Here is a 17,389-nt window from a genome sequence, read left to right as displayed (position 1 = left end):
TTTATATTAGAGGGAGCTGGGCAAAGGGTATACAAAAACTCTATGCTATTTTTGTAACTTTTCTGTAAATCTAAAATTATTTCAAAATATAAAGTTTTAAAGATAACTTTAGTGGTTAAATCTGTTTAGTTTATGTCTAGACAACACACAGGGGGCGAGGAGGGGTAGGAAAAGGAAAACACCCAGATACATAATTCAAGCTTCTCAAATCTGTGACTAAGCTTCCTGCCTATTCTCAGCGCAGTTGGCACTCAGGGTTCTATTTGGTTTGTACAAAGCTCTATGGAATAGAACTTTTTTTTGCCCCTAAAAACCTCAAACGGAAATGGCTTGCTTTTCCCTAGGTTTTTTCTTTCTTATCATAACACAAAGCAACGGAGACTAGCTAGCACCAACAGTGTAAGTTAAAAAAGATACAACCCCTCGGGTTCTAGCGATAAAGGAAGATAAGAAAAGTCTGACCTGTTTTACAATCCTACCAAAGAAAGCATTTCACCAACTTTTTCAGGAAACAAGCAGAGGAACCAGAATCAGTAACTACTAATTTTACTGTGATTTAGCAAAATGCACCTCTATATTAACGAAGAGCAGTAGGAAAATATTTGTTGTCATCTGCCCTTTCCCATTCCATTACTCAATGCGATTCTTGTTACTGTTCCAGGGTATCTCGGGGCGTCATAGCCCACCTACACAGTTAACTCTCTGAACTCCCCAGTTATGCAGAGACACAGGAAAACCATTTGATGTAACTCAAATAACAGAAAAAAGCAACCGATCTCTTCTCAAGGAAGCATTTCTTATTTATCAGCTGCCTGCTATGAAAGTGAGAATACAGAAAAAAATCAGATAAAAGATGTTATGTGATATATGTTAGTGCAGTAAGCATCCTTAATTTGTACCAAGTTTGAATTAAAAAGTACTTCAAGGGAAACTGTAGCAATTATCAAAACAGAGTATTACTGAAATGGTTTTATATGACATTCCACTGAATAAGAAATTTACAACAGTAACACTGTTTGGGAAAGTGCTGAGCGGAGGTGGGAGGTACTCTCAACACTGGTGATGAAAAATTAGTACATCCTTTTAAGAGGGCAATTTGTCATTTTTGACCATTTTCTCCTTTTTCAAAACACTCTCTTTCTTTGGCTTGCGTAACAGGTTCCTCTCTTCCATTTCCCTCTTGCCTTCTTGTCTCCTTCACTGATTTTAACTGCTGTTAGGCCTTGGAGTTCTGTCCGAACCACCTTCCTTTTAATGAATTATACTTTCTCTCCAGATCTTGTCTACTTGTGGCTTGGAGTTAGCCACTGTAGGTGACAGCTATGCAAAGGTGGTAACTTCTAAATAAATTTTACCCCAAATTTCTCTCCTGAACATTCCTCTGCAACACTCTGAACTCATGTTCCTCAACTTCAAAGGCATCCTCAAAGTTGCCTGGCAACCCTACCACCCCTTGCTCATCAGTTCACTTCCCCACCCTCTAAAACTTAGGACAGCATCTCACCTTCTGGAAATCCTCCTTAAACCTTGAATGCCCTCCTGACCTCTCCCCTCACTCCCAACAGAAAACACTCCACACTTCAAGATTATCATCAAAATAAAAACAGATCTCCCTCAGCTTTGACCACCAACTGTTCATCACTTCTTCTCCCCACATCCCTTTCTGAGGATGATCCCTTACTGCCTGTGCTCTTTAGACCACACAGTTATCTTGCCTTCTCAGGAACCCTGCGTTATTATCCATCATTCTCTCATTCATGCTCTCTCTCAATATAAGGATTCACTCATAAACTGAACAATTATCAAACACAGATATGCATATCCCTTGATTCACCAAGTCTACTTCTAGGGATTTATACAAAAGACTAGCACAAAGATTTAACTGCGAGAATATTCACCCTAGTGTTTTCTAAATAGCTAAAAAATACAACCTGTAAAATAGCAGGAAAACGATTAGATACACCGTAACACATCTATACTAAGACCTACTACAGAGCTATTACAACTGTTACTTTTCTTTCCTTACATGGAAACATTCACAATTTACAGTCAAACAAAAATAGAAGGCTTCACAACAGTACAAATTTTATGAGCCCATTTTTTTAAGAAAGCATAATACATATTTATAAGCTCCAAATACACTCTGGTTACTAAAATGTTCAACTGACTGGGTGAATGGGATTACAAGAGGTTTTTACTTTCTTCTTTTTACTTATATATAATTTTGAATTTAGCAAAAACATCTATATACATAATTAAAGATTCTATTGAATTCAGAGAAAATCTAAATACTAAGCAAATACAAGACTACAAAAACTGAACTAAGAGAATAAGGTATGCAATTATCATTAATGTATTTTAAATTAAAACATGTTCTTATTTGGGGAGAGAAAACGTTTTTGATATTTAATGAAGTTTTCCAATTTCTTCTGAGTCCCGATAAAAATTACCCTCATGCTGGAGTGATACCTTTTACATAAAGCCAAAAGAGGTCCTTATCTACAGGAGACTAGATAAAGATGAACAAACTTTTTAATATATTCATACAAAGGAATACTGCTCATCAATAAAAAGGAGCAAGTTAATGGGGCACCTGGGTGGCTTAGTCAGTTAAGGGTCCTACTCTTGATCTCCTCCGCCCAGGTCATGATTTCATGGTTCATGTGTTCAAGCCCCTTGTCAGGCTCTGCGCCGTGTCAGTGCAGAGCCTGCTTAGAATTCTCTTTCTCCCTCCCTCTCTCTCTCTCAAAAATAATAAACTTAAAAAAAAAAAAAAAAGAGAACAAGTTACTGATATATACAATATGGATAAATCTCAAAAACATTATGCTGAGTGAGAAAGACTTACACAAAGAATATGCTACATGACTTCATTAAATGAAGTTCTAGAATTAGATAAACTACTCTACCATGGGAAAAAATGAGAATAAGGGTGAGAGGGTTGACTGGGAAGGGCAAGCAGGAAGTTCCTGGGGTGACATTAATGTTCAACAACACGATGGTGTTGCACTACACAGGTGTGTGCATTTATCAACATTCAAACTCATCCAACGGTTCACTTAGGATCTGTGCCTATCATAACTCTAGCAGATGGTACGCGTGCAGAAATGTTTCAGGGTGATCTATACTGATGTCTGCAAGTTACTTCACAAGCATCCCCCTTAAAAAAAAAAAAAAAAGGTTAATAATTCTCTCTCTCTCTCTCCTTCTGCCCCTCTCTCCCACTTGTGTTCTCTAAAATAAAAAAAATAAAACAAAACCAAGGTCTTAATAGCTAGAGGGATACATAGACATATAATTAAAAAAAAATTATAGAAACCAGGTGGTGGGTATAATTCTTCCAACTTTTTTATTCTCATTAAAAAAATGTTGGAAAAATTTAACTTTCAATAAAGTCAGCTAGCAAAGGCAAACTACCTAGTTAAATGTATGCATTTGAAAGCAGGAAAAGAAATAGAAGAAACCTTCCTAGTTTTTCAATTACCAAATGATTTTACAGCTTGGAGTAATTTCTCAAATGGCAGAAAACATCCCATCTTTAACAAAAGACACTAAAACATTTTAGCAATCAATTGCCATTTCTATAAAGTCACAAGCATTTCTGCACGTTGACAAATATGGATGCTTTTTGGGAACTTCATTTGTAAACCATCTGTGGACAATGACATAATAAAGAGATAAGAGCTATATCTATGTCATAACTAATTATGGAAACAATTACATGCACCTTGATACTAACTATTGAAAATACTGGTATGAAAACACACAGGATATAGGTCAAAACAGACCACCAACTATTCATCAAACTTTTCCTAAAGGACACAGAAAATAATAAATAATGTTTAATTGCTAACTTATAATAATGTTTAATTGTTAACTTATAATACAATAACTTTCCTAATTAAACATTTTAGGAAATATAAATTATAAACTACGACAATTTCAGTTTCAGTCATCATAACAAAATCTTGTTTACATTGATCTTTAAAATATTTTTTTTAATTTTTTATTTTAATGTTTATTTATTTTTGAGACAGAGAGAGGCAGAGCATGAACGGGGAGGGTCAGAGAGAGGGAGACAGAATCTGAAACAGGCTCCAGGCTCTGAGCTGTCAGCACAGAGCCCGACGCGGGGCTCGAACACACGGACTGCGAGATCGTGACCTGAGCCGAAGTCGGCTGCTTAACCGACTGAGCCACCCAGGAGCCCCTAAAATATTTTTTTTAATGTTTATTTTTGAGAGAGAAAGGAGAGCATGTGCCCTCAAATGGGGGAGGGGGGAGGGGGAGGGGGAGGGGCAGAGGGAGAGGGAAACAAAGGATCTGAAGCAGGCTCCCTACTGTCAGTGCAAAACCTGAGTGGGGCTCAAACCCATGAACTGTGAGATTATGACCTGAGCCGAAGTCCAACACTCAACTGACTGAGCCACCCAGGCGCCCCTAAAATATTTTTAAATCTTTGCTAAAGAAAATGACATGAAGCCCTCAGAGAAATCCTTACTAATAAAGGACTTATCATTCTGTAGATGATAAACATCAGCTATAGAAGATACAATAAAATCACCTGGAAGAAAAAAATTAAAACCTTCATAAATTTGTTATGAATATTTTAGTTTCTGAATATAATCTATTGATTTTACAGTATATGTTACTATATATCATGCGTATATATATTTGTGAAGTTGCACATACAAAAAAACTATATATGCTACACTTTGAATGATTTAAGGTAAGGGTTTTTCAACAGTCATTCTGCATTTAGTTTTTCAATAATTCTATATCTTATTTTTGTCATGCACACAGACACTGAACCTAACCCCCACGTACGCTGTAACTCCACCATATATATAATACAACCTACCACAGTAATTTCCCATCCCTCCAAATTCTCTACCAGTTATGCTGATAAGTCTAAAGAAGGTTCACATATATTATAAAAGATTCCTTCAACAAATATTTATTCAAAGCTTAATATAAGCCAAACATGAGAACTGACACGGGATGTACAATGACAAATAAGTCACGTGACCCCAGCTTACAAGGTAGGGACGGAGGGGAATGAGAGATAGCAAATAAGTAAACAAAGACAAATATATGTGTTTATGGACAGAACTGTGAAAAAAAGTTACAGGATGGAATGATGTTCAAAGAGAGAGAACCTGCTTATGGTTAGCAGGTCAGACCTCTGTGAGGAGATGATATTAAAGCCCAAGTCCTGATGACCAAGCAACAGCAGGCTTTGTTGCAAAGAGCAGGAGAGAAGAGTATCCCTTCAGGAGTCATAGCATGTGCAAAGGCCCGGAATGAGGAACGAGCTCAGTAGGTTGAAGTAACAGAAAGGCCAGTGTGACTACGGCACAAACTGCAGACAAAGGTGGAACTGGTTTCAGGGAGGGCTTAGTAAGAATGCCGGAGTTTATTCTAAGTGTAAAAGAAAATCAGTGAAGAATATTAGAAAGGGAGAATGACACAGAGTCTTTTACTTGGTAGAGAAGGAGTTGTAAAAGAAAGAATGGAAGCTAAAGTAGTACAGACAAAAAAAAAAAAAAAAAAAAAAAGGAAACAAAACAAAACACCAGGGGAACTAGGAAGTGGAAAGGAAGGCCTGAGATATTCTGACAAGAGAATTGGTAAGACTGGCTCACAAGGCAAGGGGGAGGGAGACCGTATGAACAACCGCACACACGATGGTGCTATTAACAAGGCTGACAGAGTAAGAAAACAAGTCTGGTCCTGACGGTGAGGGGAAGGTTTAGCAGGGAATCAAGAACAATTTAGACAGGATACCTTCGAGATGCCTGTAAGACAGCCAAAAGGATATGATGAGTTAGGCAGCTGGATTTAGGTCAGGGGATGGGACTTGGGGGCATATTGATCGAGTTCTTTAAACTGACCTGGGTGTCCATAAAATACAAACAAATGGGCCACACTCCAGATCTTGTGCATCAGAATGACGAGTACATGCACATTTTTAACACATTCAAGTGATTCTGGTGTCAACCGGAGTCTGAGAAGCACCTGTGTAAATAGAGTCTAATGTTATAGTTCATCACCTAGGGATATAACTCTTTGCAGAAGAAAACAATATGTCGAGCAATAATGGTTTGACTAATCGAGAGTTATCTCATCTCCTCCAGACACACAACATTATAGAGGAAACACTGTTCTAATTAGCCATTCTTTCAAATGACATTTACTGAAGGCCACTCTGAAAGTGAATAATTTCATTTCCTAAATATTTCCTTACAAAATACACAAGAAATGGCTCACGAGTAAATCAAGGTCCAGAAAGGTAGGGTCTCTCCCAAAGGACACACAATCAAGAAGAGCCAAAATTCACAAATCAAGATAACACCAATTCCAATCTGCTTTCCACCACACAAAAATGCCACAAAGCTCATGACTATAACATTCACCATCTGTCACATGTCATGTGCAAAAATGATTACAGTTGACCCTTGAACAAGGGTTTGAAGTACATGAGTCCACTAATATGTGGACTTTTCTTGATAAATACAGTGCAGTACTGTAAATATTTTCTCATGGTTTTCTTAACATTTTTTCTCTAGCTTACTTTATAACACAGTATATAATACATACAGCATACAAAATACGTTACTTGACTGTTTATATAACCAATAAGGCTTAGGGTCAACAGTAGGCTATTAGTAGGCAAGTTTGGGGGGAGTCAAAAGATATACGTGGATTTTCCACGGAGTAGGGGTTGATGGCCTTAACTCCCATGTTGTTCAAGGGTCAAATGTATAACAAGACAAAGTGGGGTGAGTGCCTTAAGAGGAACAGAAAGGACAATGAAAGTAAGAAGGAAAAAATTACTTTTTCATTTTCACTACTGAAAAGTTTCATAATTGCAGAAGCTATAAACTCTTACCTTTCAAAGCATCCACAAAAGCTCCTAGTAGCAAAAGTGTTTTACTCCTATACAAAAAGCACTAAGACTCTACCTAACTTAACCTACTACCTCTTCATAGACTTTGGGCCTTTAATTTAAAGGAAAAAAAAAAAAAAAGCTACCTATACAATGGCTACAAAGGCCCTGTATAAATCTAGCCCTTTAATTGCTAGATTAAACAAAAGGTCACAAAACAGGTCATCCACGACTAAACTCAAGTGTCCTCATCAGTTAAATGAGAACACAGTGTTTGGGATAAAGAACCTATACACTTGGGGTGCCTGGGTGGCTCAGTTGGTTGAGCGTGTGACTTCAGCTCAGGTCATGATCTCGCAGTCTGTGAGTTCAAGCCCCATGTCAGGCTCTGTGCTGACACCTGGGGCCTTGAGCCTGCTTCAGATTCTGTATCTCCCTCTCTCTCTGCCCCTCCCTCTCTCTCTGCCCCTCCCCCACTCATGCTCGCACGCGCGCGCATGCGCGCTCTCTCTCTCTGTCAAAAATAAACATTAAAAAATTTTATATAAAAAAAAGAACTTATACACTTAAAAGTCACTATCATTTATAGTTATTATTGGGAGAACATACACATAATAATCTATAACTGTTAGAGATTTTATGTTTTTCCATCTTTTTTTTTTTCATGTTTATTTATTTTTGAAAGAGAGACTGAGCATAAATGGGGGAAGGGGCAGAGAGAGAAGGAGATACAGAATCCGAAGCAGGCTTCAGGCTCCAAGCTGTCAGCACAGAGCCTGACACGAGGCTCAAATCCATGGACCGTGAGATCATGACCAGAGCCAAAGCCGGACACTTAAGTGACTGAGCCACCCAGGCGCCCCCGTAAGAGATTTTACTTTTATGTGAAATGTTGAATTTTGCTTCAAGTATATACTTCCATCTATCTCAATACTATACAACTAGTAATGTTTCTTCAAATGCTGGCAAATCCTCTTTGCTGACTGCCCCTAGACAAGAATCAATCGTCTGACTCGAAACTCAGGGCCACTCTGTACTTACCTTTTCACAACAGTTCTAATGTTTGTCAACTATTCATTATCCCCAAGCTAGACTTTAAGTTCCTTGAAGGCAGAAGCTGTGTCTTGTTCATTTCTAATCATTCAACACCTGAGCAGTTATTACGTGTCTTGCACTGATCTAGGTCCTGACAACAAAGCAGTGAACAAAATAGTCTCTGCCCTCCTCAGACCATATACTCCAAAGAGATAAAGAAATATTAATATAGGGGCACCTGGGTGGCTCAGTTGGTTAAGTGGCCGACTCTTGATTTCGGCTCAGGTCACAATCTCATCATCGTTGAGATCCAGACCCATGTCGGGCTCTGTGCTAACAGCAAGGAGCCTGCTTGGGATTCTCTCTCCCTCTCTCTGCCTCTTCCCTGCTGACATACGTGTTCTCTCTCTCTCTCTCAAAAATAAATAACACTAAAAAAAGAGATACTAATATATATCAATTAGTAATAAACATTATTAAATAAAGGAGAAAAGGAGGACTAGAAATACTGTAGGAGCTACTTGGTTGCTATGTTACATTGGTTATCAGGGAAAGCCTCACATATAACTGAAATCTGAATAGGTGGAGAAAGTCACACAGATATCTTCAGGAGTCATCCAGAGAGAGAGGGAGAAGAGCAGGTGCAAAAGCCCTGAGGCAGGAACATAGTTGTTATGTTGGGAAAATTCTAAGAAGGCAAAGTGATGGAGTATAACAGAGGGCAGGCTCTGAGGGAAGAAGAGTGCCATGATCTGATTTATGTTTCAAAGAATCACTCAGACTCCTGTAACAAGAATAGAGAACACAGAAGCAGTGAACCTCATTAGAATCCTGCAATTATCCAGAGGAGCCATAAATGGTGGCTTGAACCAGGTGGGCGATGATGAGGACTAGCTGGATTTTAGTTAGGTTTTCAAAACAGAACTCACAAAATTTGATGAACTGGATGTGAAAAGAAAGATGAATCAAGGAGAGATTTTAAAAGATGAGGAAGAACAGAATTACCATTAAATAAGAAAGTCAGAGAAGCAGTTTTCCCAGAATCTAGCAAACTGCCCAGGACATAGTGGACGCTCAAATATTTGTGAATTAAATTCAACTGAATAAACTCCCAAAATGAAACAGTAAACTCAATGTATTGCTCTCTATTTATGCTAATTTCCTTTAGTAATATTTGCTGATTACACAGCGACTTAGCCCCTAACACAGCTCACGTGCTCACATGGAAACCTTACACTGCAACACAGCAACTAATCCTTGCATCTGAAGTACCAGTTTCAGTTTTAAGTTCACAATTCTCTCGGATGTAAGAGAAATCTGCCATGAAAGCTCTGTGACAGCCTGAGGATTCTTATACCCAAAGTAATTAACCTGTTCGTTAATGATGTCATATTCCTGGAAGGTAGAGCAGTGCAAATAGAACCCCCTAGGGCAGAATTAATTGAAAATTATAACACTTCACGACAAATTTTCAGAATGGGACAAGACTGAACAAGTCCCCTAAAAAAAATTATAAAATAAGAAGTCATCAGCATTTTTTAAAATGTCCTTTTTATCTGCAGCAATAAGTCCCTTCAAAACAATTTTGATGTAAAACTAAAATCTGCTTGGGAATATAAAATTTCGCACGTCTTCCCCCAAGCAGGCACTTTCCTGCCAATCAGTGAAAAGGAGCTTCACTTAGGAAAGGATCGGGTGTTCTCACTCACTACAGCACTTCTCAGGCATACTCCCAGATTTTCTAATCCAGCGCCTTTACTATAGCTCCATAAAGAACCACAAAGTTGACAGAAATACATTAAAAGGAACGCTCCTAAAACAAAAAAGTTATCATCCTTTCCTCCCTTCCGGTTACTTTAAAAATTTAACCAAAGCTTAAAAATGTTAACTGAAGTTTAAGTATCATCTCTCTTCCACATTAGTCACCCTAACGCCCCACCCTAACCTAATGTGTTTAAAAACACAAACAAACAAAACAAAACATGCGTACAACTTTCAGCGAAAAGACAGCGTAAAAACAAGCCCAGATCGTTCGAAGAGGCTGATCGTACTGAATTCAGCAACAGGCAGCACTTCCTTTTTCCTATCAGTAAACGGCCTTGAACCAATCCAAACAAATCTGAAATGCCAGCCAGATTCCCCGTATCTCCCCCGCTCCCTCCCCCCCAAAGCTGGCCTGGAAACACAGCAGCCGCTGACCACAGAGCTGAACAGAAAAGAACCAGCACAAACAATGATTTTTGGAGGCAGGAAGGTCAGGAGCCAGGTTTTCAAACACCACCTGGTCGCGAGTTAGAGCCCGGCCGCCCCGCAATTACATTCCCCACCGAGCGGCACGCACTCCTCCCCCGCGCCGAGGGCCCCGCACGCGGATTCGAGGCGAGGTGGGGCGCGGAGAGAGAACAGCCTCGGGTGAAGGGAGTGCCCAAGGGGTGCCCGGGCGCCCGCGGAACGGAGCGCAAATAAGCACGCGTGCCAAGGATGAATGCGGCGTCCCTTAGGAGCACAGTGCTCGGCGCCTGCCACAAAACGCGGAGGGCAGGGAGCCCCAGTCGGGCTTTCCTCCCCGGGTGCAACGGGCTGGAGGGGCTACAGGTTCAGGACCCCTGAGAAGGGGCCCCGGAGGCTACTACTTCCCCGTAAAAGGGTGGGGCGCACGGGGACGCAGGTAGGGGCTGCTGCTACTGCTCCGTCCCTCCTGTCATCACCGACGTAGGGGCACCCTAAAGAGCGGAGAGGCGGGGGCTGGGTGGGGGAGGGGAGCACTAGAGCCAGCGGGGCAGTGGGCCCGAGGGGGCGGCGGGCCGGCGGGCGCGCGCGCGCGCCGGGGCGAGGAGAAGGCGCGACCCCGGCCCGGAGCCCGGGAGGCGCGAGCAGCCGCCGGACTGCGGAACGCCAGCGCTGCCCGGCCAGCGACCAGGGGAAGCGGGAAAGGGGCCACCCTCCTCCCCGCCCCCACCACACTCACCATGTAGAGGGTGAAGGGCAGGCCGAGCAGAAAGAGCCACAGGTAGAGGTGCAGCGCGTTCACGAAGGTGGCCTGGTGCGGGTCGTAGTACCAGCCCCCGCTGAGCGCGGCCCACACCCCCTGCCGGAGGATCTGCAGCGTCTGCGACCCCATCCCCACCCGGCGCCGCCGCCGCCGCCGCCGCCGCCGTCCCCGCCCCGGCCCCAGCTCGGCCTCGGTCGCCGGAGCCCGCAGCTGCCCCGTCTATCCCCCTCCGGAGCTCCGGGAGAGCGGGCCGGCGCTCCGGCGGTCGCTAGGGCTGCTGCAGGAGGAGGAGGAGGAGGCAGCGAACGAGGAGGAGGAGGAGACCGAGGAGGCGGCGAGCGGCGGGGCGGAGGAGAGCGGAGAAGAGGAGGAGACCAGCCTCCACAGCGCCGCCGCCATCTTGTCTCCTAACACCCGGAGCCGGAGCCAGGCCCCCGTGCCCGCGGCCCGTCAGCGCCGCCGCCGCCGCCGCGACCCCCGCCGGCCGCCAGCCCTGGGCCCGGCGGAGAGGGAGGCCCGGCGCCCGGGAGGGACGGGGAGCAAGCCGCGCCCCCTCCAGCCCCTCCTCTCCTCTCCCTCCGCCCCCCGGGCCGGCTCTCCGCGGGTGCGCGCAGCGCCTCGGCTGCGGCGGGCGCCTCCTGGCGGCGCCCGGGAGAAGCGCGCGCAGACGCGGGCCGGGCCCGGGACTGGGGCGGGGCGGGGGGAGTTGGGGTGGTGCTGGGCTCTGGGAGACTCTTTTCTGCCCCTGGCAAACCACCCTGCCAAGTGCCTTGACCAGTCCCCCCAAACGGGGACCGTCATACTCCCAAACCTTGCCTTTAGAACCATGTCAGCATCCTGGCTGACGTTTTATCATGTTTATTTTAGTTAACACCTGGGAACAGTGAGGCTAATATCTGCGATGCTTAGTTGAAGGCCATGCAGAATTCAATACAGCTGGTGACTAGTGAAAAGTCACCAACGCGCTCAATTTGAGCAAGAACTGTGTTGGCCCTTGGAGGGAGCTGGGGGCCCTCGGGTGAGAAAAACAGCCACGCCAGGATTGTGAGGATTTACTACTAACAAAGACAGATAAATTAATAGAAATTTCAAGAGACGTAACAGTCTAGGGTAGACAGGTTTATCATTCTATACACGGTGATTTTATATTTTCATGTGCTGTAACTTGTAGCCATTTTTATTAATAGGCCAATCTAAACTGTGGGTCTTATAGCTCTCTTACTGCTGTAGAGACTGGGAATCATTCTTGCCTCTTTGGAACGTTTGTAAGGTATTTCTGATCTCATTGAATGAAAATTTTTTTTAAGTTTGAAGTTTGAGTTTAATTATTATAGCAATAAAAGTACTCTATACGCCTGCATTAAACCTGCTGGAATTAATCAGAAATGCAAGAGAGCCAAAAGAAACTGGTGCTATTTTAAGAAAAGTATTGAAAAACCATTGCAATACCTCCGGGGGCCATACCACTTTACGGTTCAAATATGTTCATTCCCATTTCATCTGACCTGCACAACGCTAGGGGAAGGACTGCACAGACGCTATCCTTATTTTATGCATAAGGAAACTGAAGTGTAAAGAAACTGTGTCCTCGTAAGTAATGGTGGTTTGAGAAGACCTCTGAAACCAGCAGTCATTCTAACTGCTGCAACTGAAATTTAATGTAGAAGTTTATTTCTCAGCAATCCACCTCATCCATTCAGACAAGAATTTGAACTGATCAGTACTGCTAGGCAGCTTTTGGTTACCTGTGACCAGTTTAAACATATGACCAATGGTTCTCAAGTGTATTCTCAGGACCAGTTGTGTCACCACACCTGAGAACTTTGTTAGAAATGCAAAGTCTCAGGCGTCGCTCCAGAGAAACTCTGGGTGTGGGACCTAGCCATCTGTTTGTTTATTTATTTTCAGAGAGAAAGCACAAGTGGGAGAGGGACAGAGAGAAGGAGAGACAATCTTAAGCAGGTCCCCGCGCCATCATGGCAGAGCCTGGTGTGGGGCCCGAACTCAAACCATGAGGTTGTGACCTGCACTGAGATCAAGGGTTGGAAGCTTAAGTGACCGAGCCACTCTGGCCGGTCCCCCAACAATCTGTTTTAACAAGCCCTCCAAAAGATTACAATGTACCTTAGAGGTTGAAACTACCATTGTAGAACATTGTCCCCAGCCTTGATTTGTTTATTTCCTATGACCACAAAGCCATCAAGTTCCAATAAGATGCCTTCATATTGTGAGACACAAATGAACACTGGCCAAAATATACTTTAAAATATATTAGTATGTCTGGGGGCACCCGGGTGGCTCAGTCAGTTAAGTGTCCAACTCTTGGTTTTGGCTCAGGTCCTGATCTCACAGCTCGTGGGTTCAAGCCCTGCATTGGGCTCTATGTGGACAGCACAGAGCCTGCTTGGGATTCTCTCTCCCTCTCTCTTTCTGCAACACCCCTCCCTCCCACTCCCGCTCCCTCTCTCTCTCTCTTTCTCAAAAATAAATAAACATAAAAATGTTTATGTCTGAAAGCACAATCAAGTTTAAATAATGTAATTTGACAATGAAACTAGTGGTCTTGAGGCTTGGTTTTAGACATAAGGTATTGTCAACTGTTCATTTGTTTCTCCTAAAAGAGACAGGAAAGCTCTCTGAGCAGGTTTTGGAAGTGATCCCAAGCACTTCCAACACAAACAAAGATGTAAACAAGGATAAAATTCCAGTACCACATCAGTTTCCACACCAGCGAATATCTGCTTTCGTTTAATGTAAAAGGATTAACTGTAATAAGGGTGAGGTAGACTGGAAGAAGCGGAGACCAGACCTAGATACATCATGGAATTGGAGGCAGACCCAGCTGGCGTGATGAGCAGGCAACCGGAAGACAGTATCTGAAGGGTAGGGCACAGGCAGCGGCCAGGAAAGCAGCCAGCATGACGCTGGTTCAACACAGAGAATGCAAGTGTTGTAAGCCAGTGGGCAGCTGGAACACAACCTTGGGAAATCCAGGAGCAGACAAAAAATTGGGAAATTGTGGCAGGCGTTAAGAAAATATGTTGCTTGTAGCAAAGCCCCAGCTTCAGTGCTGTCTTCCAGGTCTGGATTCCTCTCCTTATAAGGAATTGATGAAAACAAATAGAATTCAGGTCTTTGAGATAATGTACTAGACAAGCTTGCAGGGCAAGGACTTGGGCTCAGGGTGATAAGACAGGTATCCAAAGGCTAGATGTGGCGAAGGGAGACATAAAAACAAAGCAGGAACTTCATACCCAGAACTGAGACTGAATTTCACATTGATCACGGTCGCCTTGTACTGAGGTCCCAGAATGTTAATACAGAACTCTCATTCCCTTCCAATGTGGCTGGGATTGATCCAGGAGCCTAGAGATGAGAATCGACTGACAACCAGCCACTGAGTGAAAGGGGGCCAGCAGAATAAGCAGGCCCAGAAGGCAGGGAAGGCAGTTATAGACTACATTTTTCAGCCCTGGACTGGCAAACGCCTTTTAGAAAAATGCTTATTAGCTAAGTTAGCCATTGAAAGAATTCAATGAAATGGATGACCTTTTTGAAAGACTGACTCAGTCTTTGGAGTGGGGGTGGAAGGAGAGAACCCTACAATGCTTTTTATCTGGAGCTTTCAACATGTTTATGAATGCTGCTACAATGAGCTTTCTATTTTATGGACAGGGAGCCAAGGCACAGAGAGGTTAAATGGTTTGCCCAAGGTAATATACCCTAAATTATAAGAGCAGGACAAAAACTGAGGAATCTAATTTGCTAAGTGTTAGTCCTCTGAGCCCTGCACAAAAGCTATTAACAATGATACACTTAGCATGTCAAAGCGGCAGTGACATACTACCAAACCACCACCTGACTTTTGCTCATCTTTCAGCTAATTCTATTAAAATTATACTTCCTGACTTCATGGGCCCCTTGAGGACTGGGGATGCTCTGCCAGCGTGTGCTCCTCTCCTGCCTGAAAGGAACAAAGCTGAGTGTGCAAAACCTTCTAATAACCCCCACGCAAGCCCGCCTCGGAGCAGAGGCAAACAAACCGCAGCTCTGGTCCGTTTATGCAGCAACAATTACATACCTTGGACGTTATTGCCCAAGTGTCCCGCCAGCAACCTGAATGTAGCAGGTATCCATGGTTTCTCCCTCAACCCAAACCAGCCCTTCTTCTGATGTGTTTCTCTTCATGAAACCGGTATTTTCCAACTAACTCCAAACTGAAACCTCACATACCCTCCCCCGTGGGCTAAAAAGTAAAGCACCTCATCCTTCTTGGAAATCTCAAGAAGATTTTTTTTTAACTTTTTTTTTAAACTTTTTAAAAAATTTTTTAAATATTCATTTATTTAAGTAACCTTTACACCCAACATGGTGCTCGAACCTATGACCCTGAGATCAAGAGTTGCATGATCTTCCATCTGAACCAGCCAGGTGCCCCGCTACTGGGTTTTTTTAAAATATCAATTCCATGTGAGGAGGTTTTGTGTCATCTTGAGGGGATCTTTTGATATATCTCAAAATCCCAATCCACTATTCTTAAGCTCACACACAACACTTTTAGGGCAGGACAATGAAAGGAAAGGGGAAGTGTATAAGATATCGTAAAACTCCCCAGATGCTGGTAATCCCTGAATTAGAAACAAAATGCACATGTATTATTTCCCATCTTTTCACATTTAAGGATTCTTCTATCTCAATGGATGTCTGATGTGTTTGTACCATATTAAAGGTCTTGCTTACCTTTCTGTTTCAGCCACGGTAGCGTAATGCTGGCGGGACCTGTTGGACCAAGTGATCTCGCTGGGTGATTCCCTGAAGAGCTCACCTGATTGGTAGCCGTCAGTGTCATCTAGAATACCTGCCTGTAGTTATGCAGAAAATGAGAGTTGTCACCTCTGGAGGCTGGATGTCTGGCTCTTCTGGCAAGAACATTCCTTGGTGGGAAGTGGTGGCCAGTAGTGGAAATATTACGGGGTGTGCGATCAACCTGTGTTTCAATTCAGAGTCATCTACTTTCTAAGTCTGTCCTAGCCCCAAATCAAGAAATCCAAGCAGAATTGAAGAATTCTGGGAAATTAGGGGCGCCTGGGTGGCTCAGCCGGTTAAGCATCCGACTTCAGCTCGGGTCACGATCTCACCATCCGTGAGTTGGAGTCCCGCGTCGAACTGAGCTGAGCTGATGGCTCAGAGCCTGGAGCCTGCTTCCGGTTCTGTGTCTCCCTCTCTCTCTGCCCCTCGCCCGTTAGTGCTCTGTCTCTCTCTGTCTCAAAAATAAATAAACATTAAAAAAAAAAAAAATTCTGGGAAATTCAATGTGGCGGACTCATTGCATTTAGTTTTGATAGTTTTTTATTTATTTTTAGTTTTTCGTTATTATTTTTTTAAGTAGGCTCCATGCCCATTGTGGGGCTTGAACTCACGACTCTACTGACTGAGCCGGCCAGACGCCCCTCAATTACTTTTTCTAGCAGCAAAAATAAACAACGATGTAATAAAAAGATCTGTCCCTTGGAGATTTTCCATAGCTTTCTTTATGGAAACCTCGATAGCACGTGGGAATGTATTTCTTATGAATTTTGTTTGTTCTTTTGGGTTTGTTTTTGGTTTTGGGTTTTATTTTTGTTTTTGCTTTGCCTGTTGTCACTGGGATTCAGCAGCTGTTAATATACATCACCATTTTCTAAATATGCACAAATAGTGTATTTTGTATATATGTCCCAGGGAATGATATCTTCAGGATGAAATCTCCCAATTAAATCAGTAGAGATCATGATGCAAACTAAAAGCTCCCAGTCCATCCAGTTTTCTCTTTCTCTCAGTATTTCCATTGTTTAAACTCATTTTGCTCTCACGTCCTGTGACAAGTGTTTTTCAACATGTAACCCATGAATCCCGCACCCCCAAATCACAATCTATTAAGAACATTCCAAATTCTAGTACATCTCTCCGCAGGGTATCGAAAAACTCCTCCAGTGTTGGCAATCCCTGAAGCAGAGAATTAATATGAGCACCTATTGTTTTCCATCTTTTGCTATCAAAAGATAGAATTCCAAGCAGTCAATAGAACATTGAAGGGGCTTTTAACAACTGATATGGATTGATCTTTAAGATATACGGTTAAGTGAAAAAAAGAAGTGTAGGACAGTGTGTATAACATGCTGTTGTTTGCATAAAGGGAAAAAAAAGCATATTTTATATGGGATTACGTATTGAATGTCCCTAACAGAACATCTGAGACAATGGCAGTAGGAGTTGCCACAGGGGTGAAAGACTTACTTTTCATTGCATGTCTTTTGTACTTTATGAATTTCATGTCACATGCATATTACTCATTTTTAAAAAATAATAAGTTGGAAAATAACGCAGATCCCTAGGTTCCACTTAGGTCTCACTAACTTGAAATCTCTAACACGCGCCCCAGAGATCTGCATGTTAAGGGCCCTATCCTGCAAACCTGTATTGAGAACCACTGT

General features: G+C 42.9%; 1 protein-coding gene across 9 annotated transcripts in view; it reads right to left on the bottom strand.

Moving 5' to 3' along the window:
- The window catches only part of PCNX1 (pecanex 1), a 168,153-nt gene extending 156,743 nt beyond the window's left edge, over window positions 1-11,410 (bottom strand). For 5 of the 9 annotated variants that reach the window (XM_042990017.1, XM_042990021.1, XM_042990019.1 and 2 more), the window contains exon 1: window positions 10,893-11,408. In XM_042990017.1, the coding sequence (XP_042845951.1) occupies window positions 10,893-11,045 (153 nt within the window). In that variant the 5' untranslated portion in view covers window positions 11,046-11,408. Of the gene's footprint in view, window positions 1-10,892 lie in introns of all 9 variants that reach the window. The other 4 variants (XM_042990022.1, XM_042990023.1, XM_042990025.1 and 1 more) reach the window with 3 other exon arrangements.
- Window positions 11,411-17,389: the final 5,979 nt, after the last annotated feature.

This window comes from Panthera tigris, chromosome B3, assembly GCF_018350195.1.
Source record: "Panthera tigris isolate Pti1 chromosome B3, P.tigris_Pti1_mat1.1, whole genome shotgun sequence".
Taxonomy (NCBI): domain Eukaryota; kingdom Metazoa; phylum Chordata; class Mammalia; order Carnivora; family Felidae; genus Panthera; species Panthera tigris.
Note: the sequence above shows the minus strand (reverse complement) of the source record. Positions and strands in the feature narration are given on the sequence as shown.